Raw genomic sequence first — 22109 nt, 5'->3', positions numbered from 1 at the left:
CACTTACGCGCCACCTCTAATTCTTTAACGCTAATGTGAAATGCCAACAGCAACTGTACCATGTTTCACCATAATGGAAATAAGGGTTTAGAAACGAGTATAGAGTACAAGCATTTATTTTCATTTAAATAGTTTTACGTTGTAGATGTCTATGGGCTCTGGTAACCACTTAACACCAGGTGGGCTGTGAGCTCGTCCACGCGTCTAAGCAATAGAATAAATAGTTTTACTATACCCGTCAAATCCTAATGAAGCCACTCATGTTAACGAACAGAAAGATTGAATAGGCTTCTCCTTCTTCGGTTTGATCGCAAATATAAATGTCGGAGAATATTTATAACACTAAACCTAGTTTTAGTTACAACGAAATTTTTTTTTTCATTGCCTCTGCAGGCAGAGGATATAATGATGGTAAGTGGTCACCGTCGCTTATGGACGTCAGCAATTTTTTATACTGCTTAATAATACACACGGTTAAAATAATTAAAAAAGGCTAAGTAAATTTTCCAAAAATTTAATGATTAAATATACATACATAATAATATTATTATAATTCTTATTATTGGTTCCGTTTTGTTCTATACTCTCCATTATTTAAATTCGCTTCGATGTAAACGCGTAGAAATCTGCAACATTCTAGGCGAAGCTTCACAACTCAGATTAATTCACAAATTACAAAATAATAGTAACTTTTATCCTTTATAGACTTTTCTGGCTAAGTAATGAGCAAAATCGTCATAATCATTCCAAGGGCTAGTATTAGTTAGAATGAAAAACGGGTAAATGCAAAAAAATGTATCAATTCAAAAAGTTTTTTATTCGAATATATTGTCTATTGGCCCTTTCAATGTTTCAACTTGAATGGCAATTAAAAATCGAAGAGGAATCAACAAGCGCTTAAGCTTGGTATTTAAAAAATGAAGTAAAATTTAACATTGTTTACGATACCATAGAAGAATATTACATCCATTCCGCCGTCAAGACCACCGGCTTCCTCGGTCGACGGGCCGAGAGGCAGGAGCCAATCATCGTCGCCGCCCTAGACACGTCCTTACGGATCCATCAGATCCAATAATCCTTGCATTAGACGCCTTTAGCTCTAACACTAGGAGCAGGCTTAGGAACCCCGGTAACCGTACTCGTCGAACTCGACAAAGAGTTCGACGTGCAACCTAACCCATGCATCAGCTGAGTATCTCGCAGGATCTTCTCAGCGGGTCGCGATTCCGATCCGGTAGCAGATTCATTCGCGAAACAGCTGCTTTTGAGTTGTTAGGTCTTCGGAGGCGCTCGAGCAGCTGTTAGCAATTCCCACTCCTCCTTTGCTCGAGCCTTTGCTCACCCACCTGTCCTAGTGAAACTGGAAAGGCCTCCGGGCCACTAGTAATACTTCAATCTTAACATAAAAATGACCGGAAGATGCCTTGATGGCGCCACCACGTACCTTCCCCTGGAGCGGTCGGGGAACATGGCTTATTATCACCCGGTTTCCTATTACGTCCTTAGATAGGTAGAGAAGTTCTCGGCCCGCGTTTTGTAGAGTGGCTAACGGACCGCATAGACATCACGCGAGAATATTCCCACCCACGCACACCGAGACATAACGTCTCGGACATGATGACAACTGTATCGTTGACATCCCACCCTTCAGATCAGAAAACATGACTTCACCGTGTATTGAGTTTATTTGTGTTCGTGTGTATTTTTATGAATAATCTATATATTAATACGTGAAGCAAAAACTTTGTATCCCTTTTTACGAAAATTGCGCGGACGGAGGAGTATGAAATTTTCCACACTTATAGAGAATATAGAGAAGAAGTGCACAATGCTAATATTTTTTTTAAATAATGCATAAAAGATACATTAAATCAATAAAGAAAACATTACACACACTACATACCATGTATTTGACACACACACGCATGCATACTATTTATTGTCAAACTTTTGTTCTTGACGTCCGTTGTCAAATTGAGATTAAATATTGTTTGTCTTTGTTAATATTTTTTATAGTGTAGTCTTGGCGAAATTTGTGATTACAGAAGTATAAAATACAATCATAATAGTGTACAAACTTATAATTCCAATTAATTATAGTCGAATTTCGACTACTGCGGGACCTCTAGTAAAGTATAAATGAATGAAAATTTATAACCTTCCTAACAGGTTGAAAACAGACATTTTACATAAAGTCTGTTAGCTATTCTCGCATAATCCTGAGAAAATCTATTTAAACAAACTTAGTCTACTTGTTTTCTTTGTATTCGTATCTTAATATTTTCGCAGCAAGGTCAGCCAAGTTTATTTGTAAAAAATCAGCTCACTCCCGCGTCATGCTTATTTTTTGGAAATATTATTTATATCTGACCTTAAAAAGTATTATTAAGTGTCACTTATAAATTAAAACAATAAATCAATGAAAATTTTGGGTTCACGGTTCTGTTGGATCTTGTAGTTGAAGAGTATCTAACTTTATATAAATAATTGAGTCAACAACAATTTTAGCGCCATCCAAAACAAACTAACATGCAAACATTTACTGGTGGTATTGTGAGCCCGCGCAGGGTAAGTACCACCACCCTGCCTATTTCTGCCGTGAAGCAGTAATGCGTTTCGGTTGGGAGGGTGGGGCAGCCGTTGTAACTATACTTGAGACCTTAGAACTTATATCTCAAGGTGGGTGGCCCATTTACGTTGTAGATGTCTATGGGCTCCAGTAACCACTTAACACCAGGGGGGCTGTGAGCTCGTCCACCCAACTAAGCAATAAGAAAAATAAAAAATAAAACAATCAAAATTATGATTTTAATTAATTTATGTTCAGCACACTAAATATGTAGCTCCCTCCAATCGTTAAGGACATGTGCGCAAACACACAAACAGGATATAATATGTATAAATCAGAATTCTCTTCTAGCATTTAGTTGAGTTAGCACTTATTGAGTACCTCTTTTCAATGTACATACACACTGAACCGGTTTTATTACATACTTTGATGTTATGTTACATAAAATCGAGAAAATCAGATTGGGTTCGAGATGGTTGTCCGCGACCAAGGAAGTTGGAAAGATACATCGGAAAACGAAACAATATCGTAACGGTAGTTATTGCCATGCCAGTTTTCTGCTGGGATCTTCAGTGGGTTGCTATTTTGTTAACTTTTAATTTATTTTTACGTTTAAAAGAAGTTTCCAAAACTTCGCAATTGTTACAGCTTGAATTTTAACAATGGTATTTTAATTTCGTCGTGGGAACAAAAAGTTTGCAAGTTATTAAAAACTCTAATCTTAATCTTCTAAATACATATATATAAATAACGTGTCACGTTGTTTGTCCGCGATGGACACCTAAACTACTGAACCGATTTTAACTTTTTTTTTTAATATGTATTTTGTTACAACTTAGGCTATAGAATGGTTTTTATTTCGACTAATGGTCGCAATAGTTATTAATTAACAATAAAATTATTTCTTATGTTGATTATTGTTATTAATTGTAAGCTTCATAAGTCTAAAACAGATGGCGCCTTAAATCAGGTTTTACAGACAATTGTAATAGTGTCTGACATTAATATCTCATAGATGGCGCTGTGTTAAAAATACCAACGTTTCACATAAGCTACAATTTAATGGCACAAACACCACGTGTTGCTGAGGCTAAAGTATAAGTGAAATTTATTTCGTAGTAAACGCAATATAATGAAATCCAATTGTTCTTACTTTATCAATTTTTGGTATTAGCATAGCCGGCCACGTGTTATTTAGAAACAAAAACCTTAGCCACAGCAACGTGTGGCCGGGTCTGCCAGTGTAAGCTAAATCCTTATTTTGAAGTTGTAACAAGAGGAAAGATGTAATAAAGTTATAGTTGTTACAGAAATCATCCTATGATGACTGCTTCATTTAGTTGCCACTCTAGGACTCCCTGGACTATCCGAGTTGCCATTCACTTTAATGTTGATTGATTGATTGAAAATTCTTTATCACACAAAAACATTGTACAGAGGCAAACTTAACGCCATGCAGGCATTATCTTCCAGTTAACCCTCGTTGATGAAGTGAAAGATTCATAAAGTGGGTAGCTGTGATAAAGTTAATGCATGGGGATAATTAAAGAATACATAGATATACATACATAATATAAGATAATAAGATACGTATATATATATACAAAATACATAGATAAAAATTACATACCAAATAAAATAAATTATGTAAACCACATCATACTTCAAAACAATCAAGCAATCTGTGTTTTGAAAAAGAGATCAAGTACTTAATGTAATGTAACCACGTTACAGGCCCAGATTCAGTCTTCGTCGTATCCTATAGTATCAACCAGAGATTAGGACGTGGTCAAATGACCTTTACAAAGGCGTGAGTGTGCATGAACATAGCAGATCCAATTCGTAGGGATGAACGCTCGGCCATTATCGTCCATTTAGACACTAGTGGATAGGTGGCGGAGTAACTGGTTACTGTACCAGATAGTCTACGTTCAACATTCGCATACACACAGCACGTGATAGATTGGACGATTGGATGATTCAAATGATGAAACAATACGTTTGTGTTTTGTTTTATACTAACACCTGATGTAAATATTCAAACATAATATGTACAATTGCAAGTTGCTTACTACGCGAACGATTATTTTTTTGAGTCTCTAACTTACGGAAATTCCGAAAAATTTGAACAAATATTCACATTCCTGGGAAACCCACAGCATGCTCTACTAATAGTACCTACACAAAATAGTAAATAGGAGGAGAAGTAAATCGCTACCCGCTCTAGGAGGTAGAGTTTGCATAGAGTCGCACAGGATCCTCTGATTTGATATTTTGAAATAGCACAAAGAACAAATTATGCAGATATTGGCTTGATTAAGATATTGTTACGCGCTGGGGTTCGGGATAAATAAAAATTCTACCGGGGTACAACTTGAAACTGTAATAGCACTTAGAACACTTAAAACACTTCACAAACATTTCAAAATTCTCAATACGCTTCTTCCGCTTCGCTTCAGGTGATCCGTTCGCTGTTTCGCTTCGAGTAGTTCCGATCACTAACTGACTGCATGCCATCTCTGCAACGCTTTTGTAGCCGATACCACATCCCTAGAATTATCGAGATAATTCCACACAAGTCGAGTATTGTATTTCCGCTATCTGACAATAGACGGCGTTGTACCCCTCGAGCGTTCTAGATGTTACTAAATCCTTCGATATTCGTTCGACTATTTGGTGATAGATGGCGTTACTCGTACCGGCGTAACAATATCCTAATATACAATCAATGATAGAGTTAATTTAATTAGGATCAGATACTAACATAACAAACAGGCGAAGTAGAGTTACTAATAGACCTAGTGGAAGTAACATAGTACCCGCATACTTCATTATTATAATTGAACTACGTGTAAGTTTACTTCCTTTTATTTCCGTTCCTGTGTTGCCTCCCTCATTCGCGATGTCCACACGCGACGGTTGCCTCTCACCATCAAGTGGCCATGTAATGCCTTCGAAGTCAATAGAATAAGAATATAAATTTGAAACAAACGAGCATCGGACGGGTCTAGTAAGCTTCTATACTATTTTCTTGGTACATACGGAACTCAAGAATAAACATGTATGTGTATAAGATAAAATAAAAAGACTAAATCTGGAAGCTAATATGTAGAATAAAAAGACTCGTATCATTTCAATACTACACTCGACATGCTATAAGCGTTTTCGAAACATGTCAAGTAAAATGTTGAATATTTTCTTATTACTTTTTATTTTTGGTGAGAGTTATGGTGTTATTTATAAATTGAATGGTGAGTTGTTTTCCTGCAGAGCCCGTGTGATGCAGGTGCTTGTTATCTGGTAAATCGTTTGGGGTATTTATTAGCTGCCTTCCAAAATTAACTTTTCGGACAGCAAACAGAAATTTATCTCATTAATTCTTTAGTGCTCATATCTCCACCTAGATTACAGCAAGACAATCCGGAAATAATACTTAATACATTGAAGAGCATTGTTTTTTTGGTTAAATTTTACAATACTTGTAATATATTGTCTTTATATGTATATCATAATTTTATTAGTATCCACGTACAGAACAATTAGATTGCATTATCAATGAACTCGCTCATGATCTTCTTCGGTGGCACTTTCTTCTGATCTTTATCTTCGCTGCCATCTCGGCTCATTTCCCTTTTCCTGCCCTCCCTCTCCTCGAGATACATAAGAGACTATAGACCATAGTCTAGACAAAGAGAAAGACCATAAGTCTAACTGTAGATACCCAGCCAGACTCGTCTTTACGAACGTCATGCATTGTAAAGTCATTACATTCCATCACAATCGGGCCATGGCGCCCGCACTTAAAGACACTGAATGAGTAATGAATGATGAAGCGATTATGAAAACGTGTCAACAATATTATAGTGTTCGGTTAAAATAGAACGAAGAATGAGTTGTATAGTTTCTTGATGCCGGTCGTTTCCCGTTGCCGATGGCTCTGAAGTAGCTCATTTTCGATCTTCCATAGCACGTTGGCGTTCGAACGACAGAGGTGGTACTGGATATGAGGTACCAGGCCAGGGAATATCTTGCTTGTGAAGCGGTTTCCGATGAGATAATTGCGTTGGCGATTAAGAATGGTCTCCATGGGGTACAGTTGTTTCGAACCGATACTGTCGATTCTGGTCCCAGCTTTATGAGTGCGGCCTTCGGCAGTGGCTCACTGGTACTACGGCTCCTCTAATCAATTAAAATATATATCCTATTTACTTGAAAATATTAATAACTAATTCAACTACATCAGCCCTCAACCCTGTGGTGTAATAAGATTAAGATAGTAATAAATAAGTATTTGAATAGTAAATACGTGTTTCATATTCGCTGCGGCGTCAATCCTTTATATGGCAAAACTGCCAGGAAACAGGAAACAAAACTGTATTTAAATAAAAAAATAATAAATAATAATAATATATATGTATTATTTTTTCTATTTGGGTGGGGTGTGTGGTGTAATAAGATGAAGACAGTAATAAATAAGTATTTGAATAGTAAAGACGTGTTTCATATTCGCTGCGGCGTCAATCCTTATAGCCTATTGGCACCCGCATTCGCTCCTGATGTCTTGCGCACCATTTATAATACAAGTTAACAGGAGTGGTGTTTCGTAATGATTGTTTGCTTTCAGAAACCGATTACCAACGTATGCCAGCGTTATTCAAATTTGACAATTACGAAGAATGCTTGAGCAAGCCAGAAGGGATATACTGTACTACCAAATTTGAAATTATAAAGATTACGCCAAACCCCGTTTATGATATGATAGTTGTAAGTAAAATATAACAACATAATTAAGACAGACTTAAGACCGTATTAACCTTTTGGTGATTTATCCTACTAATAATAATAATAATATGTAATATTAATGTGAAAGTTTGTAAGAATGGATGTTTGTTTGTTACTCTTTCACGCAAAAACTATTGGATGGATTAGGGTGAAACCTTACAATAATATAGCTTACAAATCAGAATAACACATAGGCTATAGTTTATAAAGATATTGTGAGAATTACCCAAAATATAATGTTAATTGTCAAGTAGGTAAGTAGGAAAAAATCTGCCATTTGCGGGCTATTCTAGCGTGCGCTGCAAAAACCGTTGGAGTTACACGCATATAATGTATAATGGAAATGTTTAACTTAAATAATCCTACAAAAAAGTCCACGACAGCATACATAAAAAATTTATGTGTAAGCCATTATCGCCAAAATAGTGAGCCATAAATACAATAAAAATTGATAATTTATTTGTAACGCACATTTGATAGTAGCAAATTGATCCTTATATGAAATACTTTTATCGGATCTGGTATTTAAAGTAGTTAAACTTTGTATTTTACACTAATTGATTTGGACAAATATTTGAATAGTTATGGAGTTAAGCAACCAGTGCGCGATATCTTTAAAGATGAAGAAATAAATTCAATAAGATCTATAGTTTTAAAATAAATGGCTTTCTCAAGATATTTCACATGAAACTAAATCGTGAGTGTATTTTTCAGGAATTTTCCAAGCACACCGTGAAACATTACAATCATTCTAAGCTTTTCTACGGTGTGTGCTTGTCTGATAATCGTAACCAAACAAATATTTCAACGTGGGACCTGAAACAGAGCGTTGAGGCCCGTCTCAACGAATCGTTTTGGTCCGAGCATCGCTTGAGAACAAAAATCACCGATATATCGTGTTCCAATGAGAAGGAAGATTATAAGTTGGATATCGGTGACGTAATTGTTGGCACCGCCTGTCTTATTTTAGTTCTACTGAACGTCGTTGCAAGTTTTTGTGATTTATACTTCGGTGATGAAAATAATAAAAGTAAGTTGCTAACCGTCCGCTCTTTAATTTGTTAATTACCGGGGCTACTTTTACACTTCCTCTGACATACTTATTTCAGGCCCGGAATGGTACCACTATTTTTCAATACGATGCAACTGGCGTAGGCTGATGGAGCCATTTGACGAGACCAACCCGCGGCTTCGTCCACTGAAATGTTTGAACGGTTTAAGGTAAATCTAATTTCAAATCCTATCCTACTTGTTGTTTTTATTAGTAATATATATGTATATTGGTGCTCTACCCCACTGAAGGATACTGTTCTCATTGCTTTCATAGGTAGATAACTCTACCGCCCAACCAATAGTGAATGGTCATTAAGCCTCATGAACGCCGTCTCTGTTTCTGTCCAAGCCCACAAACTATAGTCCTTGAAACATGCGTTTAAATGCCAATATAATTACAAAGCATACCACTCTTCAATGCGCAACACGAGATTGTCTCGTAGCGGATGTAAGCAGAGTAAAAGTATCAGAGAGAGTGTATAGTAGTACAGATGGTCCGAGGCAAACCGGCAATATCTTTAGCAGAAAGAAAATTAATAGCTTTGCTTAAATTTAGTGCTTATGGATATTCGCATCCAGAACTTTGTTCTTATTCAAAATACTGCAACATCGTTTGATTGTATTATAATTATTATTATTCATCGAAAACTTTCCGAAATATATGCGTTTATACGAGATATGTGAAATAATTGAAGTGAAAACTTCTTTAGAATCGTTGTGATTTCAAACCGGATGCAACGGAAAAAACGACAGGTAAGAGACACAAATACAAAAATGTGTAGGATGAAGCCAGCAAAGAATGAGACAGAAATATACATACTATTTAATACAGCGCCATCTGTGAGATTTTTTAATACTAATGTGTGTATGAAAGCTCTTGTAGTGAATTTTAATTTAGGATTATACGTGAAATTAAAATATCAATTCACAGAGGGCGCTACCTTACAATTATTTACTAATGAAAAAATTTTACATATACTTAAGACGTTTAGGATAATTGTATTTTAATTTTGGAAGGTTTCACTTCTACCACGTGTGAATTGCACACATGTATTTTTCTAATTTTATCGCTTCACTTTTCAGGAGTGTATTAATGTGTTTGGTGATATTGATACACACGAGCGTCCCAGTCTTCGTGTGTAACAATAATCCTAGATATTTGGAGCAGGTCTGTTTTATTATATATTTTTTATTACTTAGATTAGATGGTCGAGCTCACAGCCCACCTGGTGTTAAGTGGTTACTGTGATTACTATACTGAGACCTCAGAAGGTGGCTGGCGCATTTACTTTGTAGATGTCTATGAGCTATCTATACGTGTTTAGTCTTTTTTTAAATGATCGCAAGCATTGTTCAGTTTTCTACTATAATAGTGTTTCCATTTGCAGTGGTTTGACAATATTTACTACCATCTACTGTTCAACGCTACCTTTATAATGCAGATTTTCATTGTAATATCGGGATTCCTGTTAATATACAACCAGCAAATATCTGATGAAAGTAATGAAATTAGCTGGAAAATTTTACCAAAACGGACTTTAGAGAGATGGTTGCGGTAAGCCTGTTTTGTTCTTGAATTGAGACTTGCCTACAGTGATGGAGTAGAATAAAATAAACTAAAATGGTGATAGCTTTGGCCAAGTATTCCAAAGGTATGGTCCCAACAACTATAGCACACGGCAGCCCATAGCTGTAGTCTGCAAGCTACACTACTAATCTGTCTTCATAAAATATATATTGAGCACGTGGCATTACCATCTCGTACAGACGCATGCAGTTGTATATTCTTTTTCTACAAATGCCGTCTTGTTGCAAAAATCAGCAATCAACCACACCTTGAACTTAAGACCTAACAGCTAACTGCTTTTGTGCTTGTTTACCACTCTAGCCTTGTTAACATCTATGAGTGATGTTAACCACTAACCTTCACATTGGAAAAATACTCCGTTTCCTTAGACACTAAAAAGGTGATTATATTCCATCATGAGTTTAGCACGACAAAATCAATATGCGCAGTCAATGACACTTTTAACACGTGTTTGAAAAATGTTAGATGCCCTGACAAACGCTAGTCTGGTGGTATCTTTTTTTATGCTTTACGATTGTGGAAACATTCCGCTGTACGCGAAATTAAATAAATTCAAGATCAATAGGGCAATAATAGTTCTTCATCACGACATGGTGGAAATAGTTGAATTCGATTTTTGAACACACGTGACATTTCTCATAACTTACCATTACAGGTTGTAATTTGATATTTTCCAGGCTTACACCGCCGTATGCCGTAATATTGGCGCTGACCGCGACTTGGTTCAGACATGTCGGTTCAGGACCATTCTGGCCTGTAAGTGTTAGATAATCAAATCGAAATCTAATTCTTTATTAACTTTTTATTCAAATAAGGTCGTTTGGTTTTAGCCTTACTCCATATTGTAAATTCTGTGAACTCTCCTATTACGATGTCGAATGCGTCAGGGGCTGTAGGAAGCGTTCCCTGCCCGGTGAGGGTTACGAAATTATCAGGCCACGCGGCCCGCTACCAGCAATAGCCGCATGTCAGTTCTACATAGCTGCTGTTCTATGCATCTGCTGTGGACAAGCGACCAGGCGGCAATGTATCCTGCCCCAATGTTCGGCAGGCAGTTTGTGGTCTCAAGGGGTATTCTGGAACACAAAGGCATCGCCTAAGGCGGCCTTGTGGACAGCCGTACCGTGAGGGCTGTCGTAGAGTCGTCGGTTATCGCATGTATTGTTTCGGTTGGATTCAATGCGTAATCACGGTGATATACTCAGGAAAAAGCAACTTCAAAACTAAAACGCGGAGTCAACAAGTTTAAAAAATAATGTACATTTTTTAAATGAATGAATATTTTCCACGTGTAACTCGGCTATGATATTCTTTGTTTGGGCCAGAGATGAATCGCCTGAGTTCTGCCTGCGTATTGGAGGTAGTAGACGGGGCATGTCGTGGTTGTACCGGCTTAAACCCACTATTTCTCAACAAACCTCAGCCGATCCTAGGATGAGTCAGAACTCAGCAAAGCTATGGATCTTACCGAATATATTAATAGAATTTTAATAATTTCATCGCAGGAGGTCGCCGGGTCCGAAATACGTGATTGCAGAAGATATTGGTGGCAACATCTCTTGTACATCCACAACTACAGTAACGAATCAGACTGCACGATACAATCTTGGTACATTCATTTTATTAAAAATACTAGCAGACCCGGCCACACGTTGCTGTGGCTAAGGTTTTTGTTTCTAAATAACACGTGGCCGGCTATGCTAATACCAAAAATTAACCAAGTAAGAACAATTGGATTTCACTGTATTGCGTTTACTACGAAATAAATTTCACTTATACTTTAGCCTCAGCAACACGTGGTGCTTGTGCCATTAAATTGTAGCTTATGTAAAACGTTGGTATTTTTAACACATCGCCATCTATGAGATATTAATGTCAGACAGTATTACAATTGTCTGTAAAACCTGATTTAAGGCGCCATCTGTTTTAGACTTATGAAACTTACAATCAATAATAATAATCAACATAAGACATCATGTTATTGTTAATTAATAAATATTGCGACCTTTAATCGAAATAAAAACCATCCTATGGCCTAAGGATTGCACCATCTCGCAGAAGGAGGCGGCGGGGCGCGTGAGAGACGCACAGGCTCGCCGCCGTCGAGCGGGGGCCAGGGAAGCGGATCTCGCCCAAGCCCTGGCCCTCTAAGTGTTTCGGGTCTCCATCACATGTCGGCCTGGGGACCGGCGAAGGGGGCCTAAGAAGACGACGTGCAAGTTGCTCTGCATGCGTTTTATGCATAAGCATCCGGGTGATGGAAGGCCGGCTATCCTCAACCCACGCTGGTTCTGACCCAGCGGGGTATTCCGTAGGATAGACCATTCTAACCGGCGCCAGATGGCCTAGATAGGCGGGCTTCGGACAGCCTGCCGACCGAGAGAGCTGGTGGTCGTGGCGCCGACGACCGCCAGTCCGGCGTCCCGAGGGGGAGGGTGATGGGAGAGATGTGCTCCGCACTAAGCGCTTCACTTTCCCCCTTTTGCCTTTTCAGGAGCTCTGTCTCATGCGAGGTTTGGATGCTGGTTGTTGAGCGACAGGAGTTTCAACTCCGACATGCCCCGCCCTCCATCCCCAGTGAAGGGCGGAAGTCCGGCGATCCTCAAAAAAAAAAAAAAATATCGGTTCGGTAGTTTAGGTGTCCACCGCGGACAAACAACGTGACACATAATTTATATATATTAAGATAATAACTTTAGTAGAGTTATTTTGTCGCTGCAGTTTGGGTCATAAAGAGTCGGAGCGATGAAGCGAATATTTCGCTCTCTCTTCCACTCACGAGCCTTATGGACGAGCATAGTGATGCGCATTATTGTTGTCGATAAGCATTATCGATAGTGTATTTAGTTTTGTTCATGAGAACGGTAGAAATTAACACTTGGTAACTTTTTAGGATCTATTTTCATTTCAGTGAAAAAATTTAAGACATCGTTGATAACAACACGTGCTTGTGCTGGTATATTGATGCCAACAGGCTAAATATTATTTTGAATAAATTGTGCCGTTTTGGTACAAAACAAAGGAGTAGCCATTGAAAGAAATTCAGAGAACGAATGCACAAAAACAAATTTCTCTTCGACATATATACTATGACTGCCTTCGATGACTCATTTGTTTCTATCGATAATGGCCTTGCACCCGCGCAACATACTCACCGGCCTAGCCCGGCTGTGTTTTATGACCCAAACTGCAGCGACAAAATAACTCTACTATAAGTCGAATGTTTAAAAGTAAGACGATTTTACTAGAACGAGTTGAATACATACACACATACATAAGCAGGTACTAGTTGCTTACTAACTTTTTTTTTATTGCTTAGTTGTGTGGCTGAGCTCACAGCCCACCTGGTGTTAAGTGGTCTGGAGCCCATAGACATCTACAACGTAGATACGCCACCCACCTTGAGATATAAGTTCTAAAGTCTCAAGTATGGTTACAACGGCTGCCCCACCTTTCAAACCGAAACGCATCACTGCTTCACGGCAGAAATAGGCAGGGTGGTGGTACTTAACTGCGCGGACTCACAAGAGTGTCCTACCACCAGTAATTACGCAAATTATAATTTTGCAGGTTTGATTTTTTTATTGCACGATGTTATTCCTTCACCGTGGAAGTCAAGCGTGAACATTTGTTGATTACGTATTTCATTAGAAAAATTTGTACCCGCCTGTGATTCGAACACCGGTGCATCGCTCAACACGAATGCACCGGACATCCTATTCATTAGGCCACGACGACTTACAACTGCATACAAAATTGGGTTAACTTTTACGCTATCGAGAACTTTAAGACACTCGCACAAAGCACACAGATGGGCAGTGCGTTGAAAATGAATTACACTTGTAGGTACATAGCCGCTGATATGCAGCTGTTCATTTTCGGATTAATCATCTATCTGGCCTGCCGAACTCCGAGGTCTAGGAAGATAGTCCTTCCCACTTTTTTCTTTATAGGCATCGCCATAGTAGCCGCTCACACGTACTTAGAAAACTTGGATGGAACCGTCATTTGCACTCCTGAGTAAGTGTGTTAATTATCAGAACTTCTTTTGCAATAATAAAAGTAAAAATTAAGTTCATATTTGACGACATTTCTGACCAAACTCTCTCTTACTCTGTCTCTTCCCCAATCTGCCCATTAACTTTTAAATTAAAATCAATATAGATCAAATGAAGCACTGCGCAATAATTTCCCGTTAGTAATTAGTTTAATTAATTACCCAATAGTATTATTGTTCCATATATCAGAGTCATTCGCAACCAAATCAGGATAGACCCGACGTTCTTAAAAGTCTACAGACGAAGTCACACTAATATACCCTGTTACATTCTGGGGATGGGTGCAGGATACCTGTTTTACTATTGGCAGAAGATTAACCTGAATTTGGATAAAATTAAGGTATTTTTTATTACTATTGGTGTTGGAGTCGAATCTGAGCGTGACATCCCTCCGTGCCCTTTATAACAAAACCCATTATATTGTATAAAATTTATCCGGGATACGCGTAGGTTCCACAAGCCTAAATATTTTTGTCGTGGAACAGCCATGTGTTTCGGTCCGATAGGAGAGAAATAAAAGTTAAGAAAAGATATGTAATAGCAATCTATTTTTTTAAGTATTTTTTTAAATAGTATTTCTAATAATTTTTTAATATTGTATATTTAATAAAGCTTTAATAAATAGAGTATAATAATATATTATTATTACGTACACACACGAATCAACAGACTATGCTCTATACCAGTGATTCTCAACCACTGTTCCGCGGCACTTTTGTGTGCCGCCTAATTTCAAAAGTGTGTCGCCAAATTTTGCGTATATATAATAATGTTAATATTATTAAATTATATCATTTTAAAAGAAAAATATATTAAACATGAATATATATTAAAATCCACAAAAAAAATTATAGTTATATACTTTATTTCGTATATTTAAATTTTTTGATAAACTATTTAAGCAGTGTGTTGTAGTAAGTAAATAATTTATATCTTTTTTTTTTTATGTGCCGCCAAATTTTGAAATCGTTTAATATGTGCCGCAACAAAAAAAAGGTTGAGAATCACTGCTCTATACTGACGCAAGGAGAGCACATTCCGGAGATACGAACGTATGGTGTGGTAGCAAGTGGAAGAGCAGACATAATATATACTAATATACAGTGTTTTTTTACGGAAGTTTATGGTTCAGTAGTTATATACCGTTATAACTACTGAACCATGCATCCGATTGACTTGAAACTTGGTATACATGTACAAAATACATGTACTTAATGGATAGGATTAATGGATAGATTATTTATATGAGTTTTGGACTCCCTACACCAGTTGCGGGGGCGTTTATGATGAGAATCTTTGTGGGGGTGAGAAATAATAATGTTAATTTTAAATGCCCTGCGAACCGGATGGGTAAAGCTAGTTTCTTTATAATATCATTTCTGATTCCAAGTCAGATCCATCTTGTCTTATATTCATTTTATGGTACTTTAATTGTGCAAATGCCCCAGATATTTACCACATGGTCTCTACGTACTCCGGTAACCTCATCATCAATATAAACAGTTACTCATAATATTTCCACAAATTAACTTTTCATAAGTGTATACCCTAATATATCCTCCTCATCATCATGTTTCAACAGCACTCATAAAATTTCACGAATTATTTTATCGTAAGCTTTCACTTCACTACAACCCTGGTCAACTTTGTTAACTATATTTTTTAGAAATATAAAATGCTCTGCTGGATGCTTGGTCCGCTGCCAGTAGTCCTGGGTTCTGGCATAATGGTCATGGCCTCGTATTTCTACATGGACGCGCCAAGGTCTTCAGTCATGTTGAGAACAATGTACGCTGCAACTGCGAAACCTGTTTTTGGATTACTGTTCACAGTACTTATATGCGCAATGATCATGAAACTTGAAAGTACGTATGGCTTTCTTATAAGTTAATAACGTCTGATAGTTGCTCTATTATCAATGGAATATTAAATTTACTAACCAATAGATGTAGTAAGGAGGAAATGAACTCATGTCCTACCTAATTACAAATAATTACATAAGCCACGACGTGACGTGCACTCCTTCATATTGGAAGTTTAAAGGGGTGTTCAATAATTGATATAACTACGGTATATTGCCCATGTAAAGAAAACAATAATAGCAGGTATCGCCCATACATTAGATCAAATAATAATAATAATTGGTGTTGATAAATGTGCGTTCATAGATGTACAGAGAAGTAAAGTTGTAAACTCAGAGTGCTTATAACTTAACCATAGTGTGGTCCTCAAATTTGTTTGTAAATCGGAAACCTACAAGTAAGTACCTTGGTATGTTCGAAGTGCTGAATATTGTGGACACAGATATGAAACAATCGTTTAGAGATCGGTTCTTTGGTCGTCTTAGAAAGGTCTTAAAATGCCATTTATCAGGCCGAAACAAGAACCAAGCGTTTAATGGTTGGGTCAAAAAAAATCTCTATGTTAACATATTCCTTTGGAATATTAAGGTAGACGCAATCAGAGCTGGACGTATTGAATAGAAAAGTCAGGCGATTGTTAACGGCATACAGAATGCATCATCCACGTTCATCTGTGATGAGGTTGTATGTCCCTCGGAAATGTGGGGGTTTTGGTATCTTGAACGCCAAAGATCTGCATAACCGAGAGATATACAGCCTTGGGGAATATTTCCTTAAGGTAAACGTGAATATGTATCGGGTAGTCGTTACAGTCGAGGGACTGCTTTGACCGGGGTCAGAACCCGGTTAAAGTAACTATCTAGTGTAACTAAGAAACTAAAGAGCAAATCGTAAATTCTTTAGCAAAAAGCAAGTCTCCCAAATAATTTACTATGTCATCTTATGTTTCTACTTCAGACGTCTTCCGTACAATATTCGAGTGGGATTGTTGGTCGATCGTGGCGCGTCTATCGTACTGCGCCTACAATATCCATGTGACCATTATTCGGTACACCGCATCACTGTCCACCGTTCCTTTCCAACAATCGATTATGGCTATGGTAAGTGAAACTAATTAGATTACCCTTAAAGTGACTCATTAATTACCTTATACTACTTATAGTATGAAAGGCAATTGCCTGCAGCAGAGGTGGGAATGTTGCGATGGATGTGTGAAGTAACGAGAATGGATAGAATACGGAATGAATATGTTAGAGGAAGTCTGAAAATGGCACCTGTGACAGAGAAGCTGAGAAGTGCGTGTTTGGGATGGTATGGACATGTGATGAGACGAAATGAAAATGAGGTTGGTAAGAGATTGTTAACTATGAATGTAGAAGGATACAGAGGAAGAGATAGACCTAAGAAGAAATGGATGGATTGCGTGAAAGACGATATGGGTAAGAGGGGAGTGTGCGAAGAAATGGTATATGATAGAAGAGTATGAAAAGACTGACTGGGACTGACTTGGAGAAGGGCAGGATAATGATGACTACTTGTGTAGTTGGTTTTAGCTATGTATTTTCTTCGTCATATGTTTATGTACCATGATGCCTTCCCCATAGTTCATCTATGGTACAGCCACAAAGCGTCCCACTAGACACTAAGAACATACCAAAATACAAATTAGTTAGCTTCTAAATTTGAAATGATTCTGCTTATTTCAGGTTCAGTACTACATTTTCATCCTGGTCGTCTCTTTGCTTCTCTCCATTCCGCTTTGGTTGCTGGTTGAAGAACCGATGAACCGAGTGTGGAAATTATATCTAAGATCTTCCTCTAAGACGACTCAGGTGCAGGAGAAAATTAAGCTGAAATAGCGAAGACAGTCAAAGTTTTGAATAGAAAGAATTACGACCATCATCATCATCAGCCTATTGACCTCCACTGCTGGACGTATAACTGAATCCTCCCCCTCCAAGACTCACCATGATGACCAGACCTACGCTACCCGCACCCAGTGGATTCCCGCGACTCTTCGTCGAGGTCGTGTATCCACCTCAGAAGCCTACCTACAAAGAAAACACAATGGATAAATTTATTTTGACCTAAATTGTGTAATTTGTTTTATCCTCGGTAGCATGATCAGGTGTGCGTTACCAAAGTCCTTGAAAACAGGAACACGAGGACCTTGAAACAACGCGTCGATATTAAATTTTCAGAAAACTTTGAAAGTAAATAAATAATGTCACAGTATGGATGATAATGGTCTTATTTCTAAAAGCAGCAATTTTCAAACTAATAAAAATATTCTGTTTATAATGTTAGTAATTATTCCGATTAACGAACTACAACCTCTACGTAACTGCAGTTATCAGTAGATAATCACTTTCGAACAAATGTGTTGTTCGATGTAATATGACTGACTGCCTTGTGTGTAAGCACTAACGCACGCAGCGCGTTTACTTCAAATTACACATGAGCAATTGCGCATCGGCCCTTATTCGCGGCTCGCCTCACAACGACGACCGCGTATCGCCCCCAAGTCGGTAAGCAGTCGACGTCGCCCAATACACGTCATTTTAGATCCTCCCGACTCACTAACGGTGCTTTTGGGTACCCCAAGCACCGGTCATCGTTGTTGTCGAACCCGTCATTTGCGATGAAGGGCTCGACGAGTAAATTAACCCATAGACACAGCATACTGAGTTTCTCGCCGGATCTTCAGTGGGTCGCGTTTTCGATCCGGTAGTAGATTGCGAAGCACTGCTCTTGCTAGTATAAGTGCTAGCAATGTCATCAGGTTTGAGCCCCGTGAGTTCACCTACTTCTTAGGGTTACACTAAAATGGCCTCTCAAGGCTTATGCTTAAGTTACGTAGGATAAAAAACTATAAAATAAGAAGATATGAAACTTATAACCACGGAAAGACCCCGGCATCTTATATTAAAAATCTTACCCGTCCAATTGATCACCATACTGGCACCCAGTTTAAATGCCGCTATGACTAACTGCATCTTTCCCGTGGTGTGGAAAGCAGCGGACATTATCGGCCTGGAAAGCCAAAAAACAACTCAAAAGCTACCGACCGGCAAGCTTCCGCCCAGCCAAAGGCAAACTTTACGAGCATTTCCTTCGAAAACATCTTCTGGCACTTTGTAATCTTGAAAGGCTTATCATCAACGCACAGTTCCGCGCCAAACACGCTTGCATCCAATAAGCGCATCACGGAATACATCTTAGCTCAACTCAACAGACCAAAGCCCGTCCCCACCGGAGCTCTCTTCTTTGATATCATGGAGGCTCTCGACAGTCTGGTACAACGGTTTGATTTACCAAGTGTACAACAAGAGTCGAGGCATCCCTATCTCTCCCCCGTCAGATCTCGGCCGGAGTCCCGCTAGGCTCCACTCTATCCTCATTACTGTTTTGTTTGTAATGATATACCTCGGACGCTGGCGACTTAGTTAACACTTTTCACCGATGATACAATTATCTACTACTCGGGCAAGAAGATGTAGCTTATCTATCGTAAACTCCAGATCACAGCCAACAACCTAATACAGTGCTTCTGGAAGTGCCGCATCAACATCAACCCCACGAACAGCACGGCCTGCTCTTCAACAGGGGTCACCCTCCCGACACCAGTTCATCGCGTTTTAGGCGCGGCAACACCATTCCCACAATACACTCTTTAGCCAGCCGATACCTTAGGCTATGAAGGTCAAATATTTAGGGGTCACCGTCGACTGAGGAATGACATCCTGTTTCCATTTAGATACTCTGTCGTCTCTAACCCCTAAGGGGCAAAGTAAATTTTCCCTTAGTAACAACATGACACTACACTTGCATACGTACGGTTATGACTTACACAGGTGTAATATTTCGCCCACGCGGACCGCTCCCATATAAACTCCCTCCAGGTCTTCCGATCCCGTCTCTGCAGGAGATCCACGTGTCGTTCAGACTTCATTATATTGAATCGCAGTTTCACGTAGCCAGTGACTTTGCCCTCTGCTCTCAGTAAGTTATAGACACTGCTTCTAAAGCTCCTAAAGAAGACGCGTGAACAGCGGGAACAGATATGTTTTTTTTTATTGCTTAGATGGATGGACGAGCTCACAGCCCACCTGGTGTTAAGTGGTTACTGGAGCCCATAGACATCTACAACGTAAATGCGCCACCCACCTCGAGATATAAGTTCTAAGGTATTAGTATAGTTACAACGGCTACCCCATCCATCGAACCGAAACGCATTACTGCTTCACGGCGGAAATAGGCGGAGTGGTGGTACCTACACCCGTGCGGACTCCCAAGAGGTCCTACCACCAGTGACTACGCAAATTATAATTTTGCGGGTTTGGTTTTTATTACACGATGTTATTCCTTCACTGTGGAAGTCAATCGTGAACATTTGTTGAGTACGTATTTCATTAGAAAAATTGGTACCCGCCTGCGGGATTCGAACACCGGAGCATCGCTACATACGAATGTACCGGACGTCTTATCCTTTAGGCTACGACGACTTGTGTGGCTCAACCTCACAAGCCACGCGGCTCTAGCATGGGCACGTCTGTACCCAAGTTAAGGAATCTAAGCTACGTGATAATTATCGTAACTCTAAGCACACAATCCACACTTGCAATATATGGTATATTCAGAACTCACTCCAGCCTCACGGTTATGGTACCAAATCATTAATTTATTTCAACTAAGAACCTTTTGACCCGAAAATGTTGCTTGTAGGCAGTTGGTTTTATCATGACTTCGGGGAGGTGGGATGGCGGTTGGCCACAAAAACTTGCTGCTTGATCACGACGGGTTGGCGAAGGGGTTGCTAACAGCTATCCGAGCGACGCTAAGAGATAGCAGTTCAAGGACATTTGCTCGGTGCAAAGAAACCGGATCAGAGTTGCCACCTACTGAGAAGATCTGACGAGAAGCTCAGCGGGCCGGCACTAAGAATTAAGTATTTCGTTGAACTCCTCGGTGACCTGTGCCTTCTTTGCTAGCAGCATCCAACAGCACTGAGAGTGGATCGAGATATTCTGAAACGGCGTGCCTAGAGCACTGACAGCTGCTGCGTGAGCCAAGTCGAGATGTACTTGACAGCATCCATGAATGAGATATGATGTAAATTCTAAGCTGACGTCCCACTCTTCAGACCAGAGCGCATGACTTCACCATGTATCTTTTTCTGTACACAATAATGAATTAATTAACGGATATTTATTACCTCCAAAACCCGTTCAAACCAAAATTTACATACAGTCTGCTGGCAGCTCTCGAATAGTCTTGGGAAAATCTATTTAAACAAACTCAGTCTACTTGTTTTCTTTGTATTCGCAGCAAGGTTAACTTAATTATGTTTATTTGTAAATTTACATAATTGAGTCACCGAAGTTTTATTGCCGCCAAAAGCAAACTAGCGTGTAAACAATCAAAATTATTATTTTAATTAACGAATTGGATATTTTCAATCCTAACCTATGCGTAATAATATGAAAATCCCTCCAGTCGTTAAGGATATGTGTGTGGAAAACAACTGACGTGCGCAAACAGACAAGCAGTCAAGAAATGATTATGATTTAAAAAAAACAAGGAAATTGGAAAGGAACATCGGAAAACGAAACAATATCGTAACGGTAGTTATTGCCATACCAGTTTTCTGCTGGGATCCTTAGTGGGTACAAATTTATTTTGTCAACCTTTTTTCTTTCTTTTTAGATATAAAATACATTGCCAGCACTCGGCAATCGTGAGAACAAAAAGTTTGCAGCTTAATAAAAACTCATTTTTTTTTTATTTATTGCTCAGATGGGTGAACGAGCTCACAGCCCACCTGGTGTTAAGTGGTTACTGGAGCCCATAGACATCTACAACGTAAATGCGCCACCCACCTTGAGATATAAGTTCTAAGGTCTCAGTTTAGTTACAACGGCCGGCCTGCCCTTCATACCGAAACGCATTACTGCTTCACAGCAGAAATAGGCAGAGCCGTGGTACCTACCCGTGCGGACTCACAGAGGTCCTACCACGAGTAAATATAATTTTAATCTAATTTACGCTAAATCAATACTTTGAAGATGTAACAAGAGGAAAGATGTAATAAAGTTGTGGTTGTGACAGAAATCGTTCTTCGGTCTTAGAGCCTTTGATGCATCGCCCTGCTTGATTGTATTGCCTTAAAGTAATCACTAATTCGGAACTGGACCGAA

At 38.9% G+C, this 22109-nt stretch overlaps 1 protein-coding gene across 2 annotated transcripts; it reads left to right on the top strand.

The window, feature by feature from the left end:
• The first annotated feature begins 5683 nt into the window (after positions 1-5683).
• On the top strand, positions 5684-18210 carry LOC101735739 (nose resistant to fluoxetine protein 6). 2 transcript variants are annotated; one of them, XM_012690375.4, is made up of 13 exons: positions 5684-5820; positions 7194-7333; positions 8066-8381; positions 8461-8572; positions 9488-9572; positions 9793-9959; positions 10670-10748; positions 11498-11601; positions 13839-14012; positions 14240-14390; positions 15717-15915; positions 16870-17012; positions 17619-18210. In XM_012690375.4, exons 1-13 carry the CDS (start codon positions 5742-5744, stop codon positions 17769-17771), a joined length of 1902 nt encoding a protein of 633 aa, XP_012545829.1. In that variant the 5' UTR covers positions 5684-5741; the 3' UTR covers positions 17772-18210. The 2 variants fall into 2 exon arrangements, with proteins under 2 accessions (XP_012545829.1, XP_037873717.1); XM_038017789.2 differs by having other exon boundaries at positions 14219-14390.
• The last annotated feature ends 3899 nt before the right edge of the window (positions 18211-22109 follow it).

Source organism: Bombyx mori, chromosome 19, assembly GCF_030269925.1.
Source record: "Bombyx mori chromosome 19, ASM3026992v2".
In the NCBI taxonomy this organism is placed as follows: domain Eukaryota; kingdom Metazoa; phylum Arthropoda; class Insecta; order Lepidoptera; family Bombycidae; genus Bombyx; species Bombyx mori.
This window is presented reverse-complemented; position numbering and strand designations above follow the sequence as displayed.

Bases quoted from the DNA above. Each gene is read 5' to 3' on its own strand.
- LOC101735739 (XM_038017789.2), top strand. From the start codon at position 5,742: ATGTCAAGTAAAATGTTGAATATTTTCTTATTACTTTTTATTTTTGGT. The intron at 7,334-8,065 runs GTAAGTAAAATA...TGTATTTTTCAG, and splicing joins CCGTTTATGATATGATAGTT to GAATTTTCCAAGCACACCGT. The intron at 11,602-13,838 runs GTACATTCATTT...TTACACTTGTAG, and splicing joins GACTGCACGATACAATCTTG to GTACATAGCCGCTGATATGC.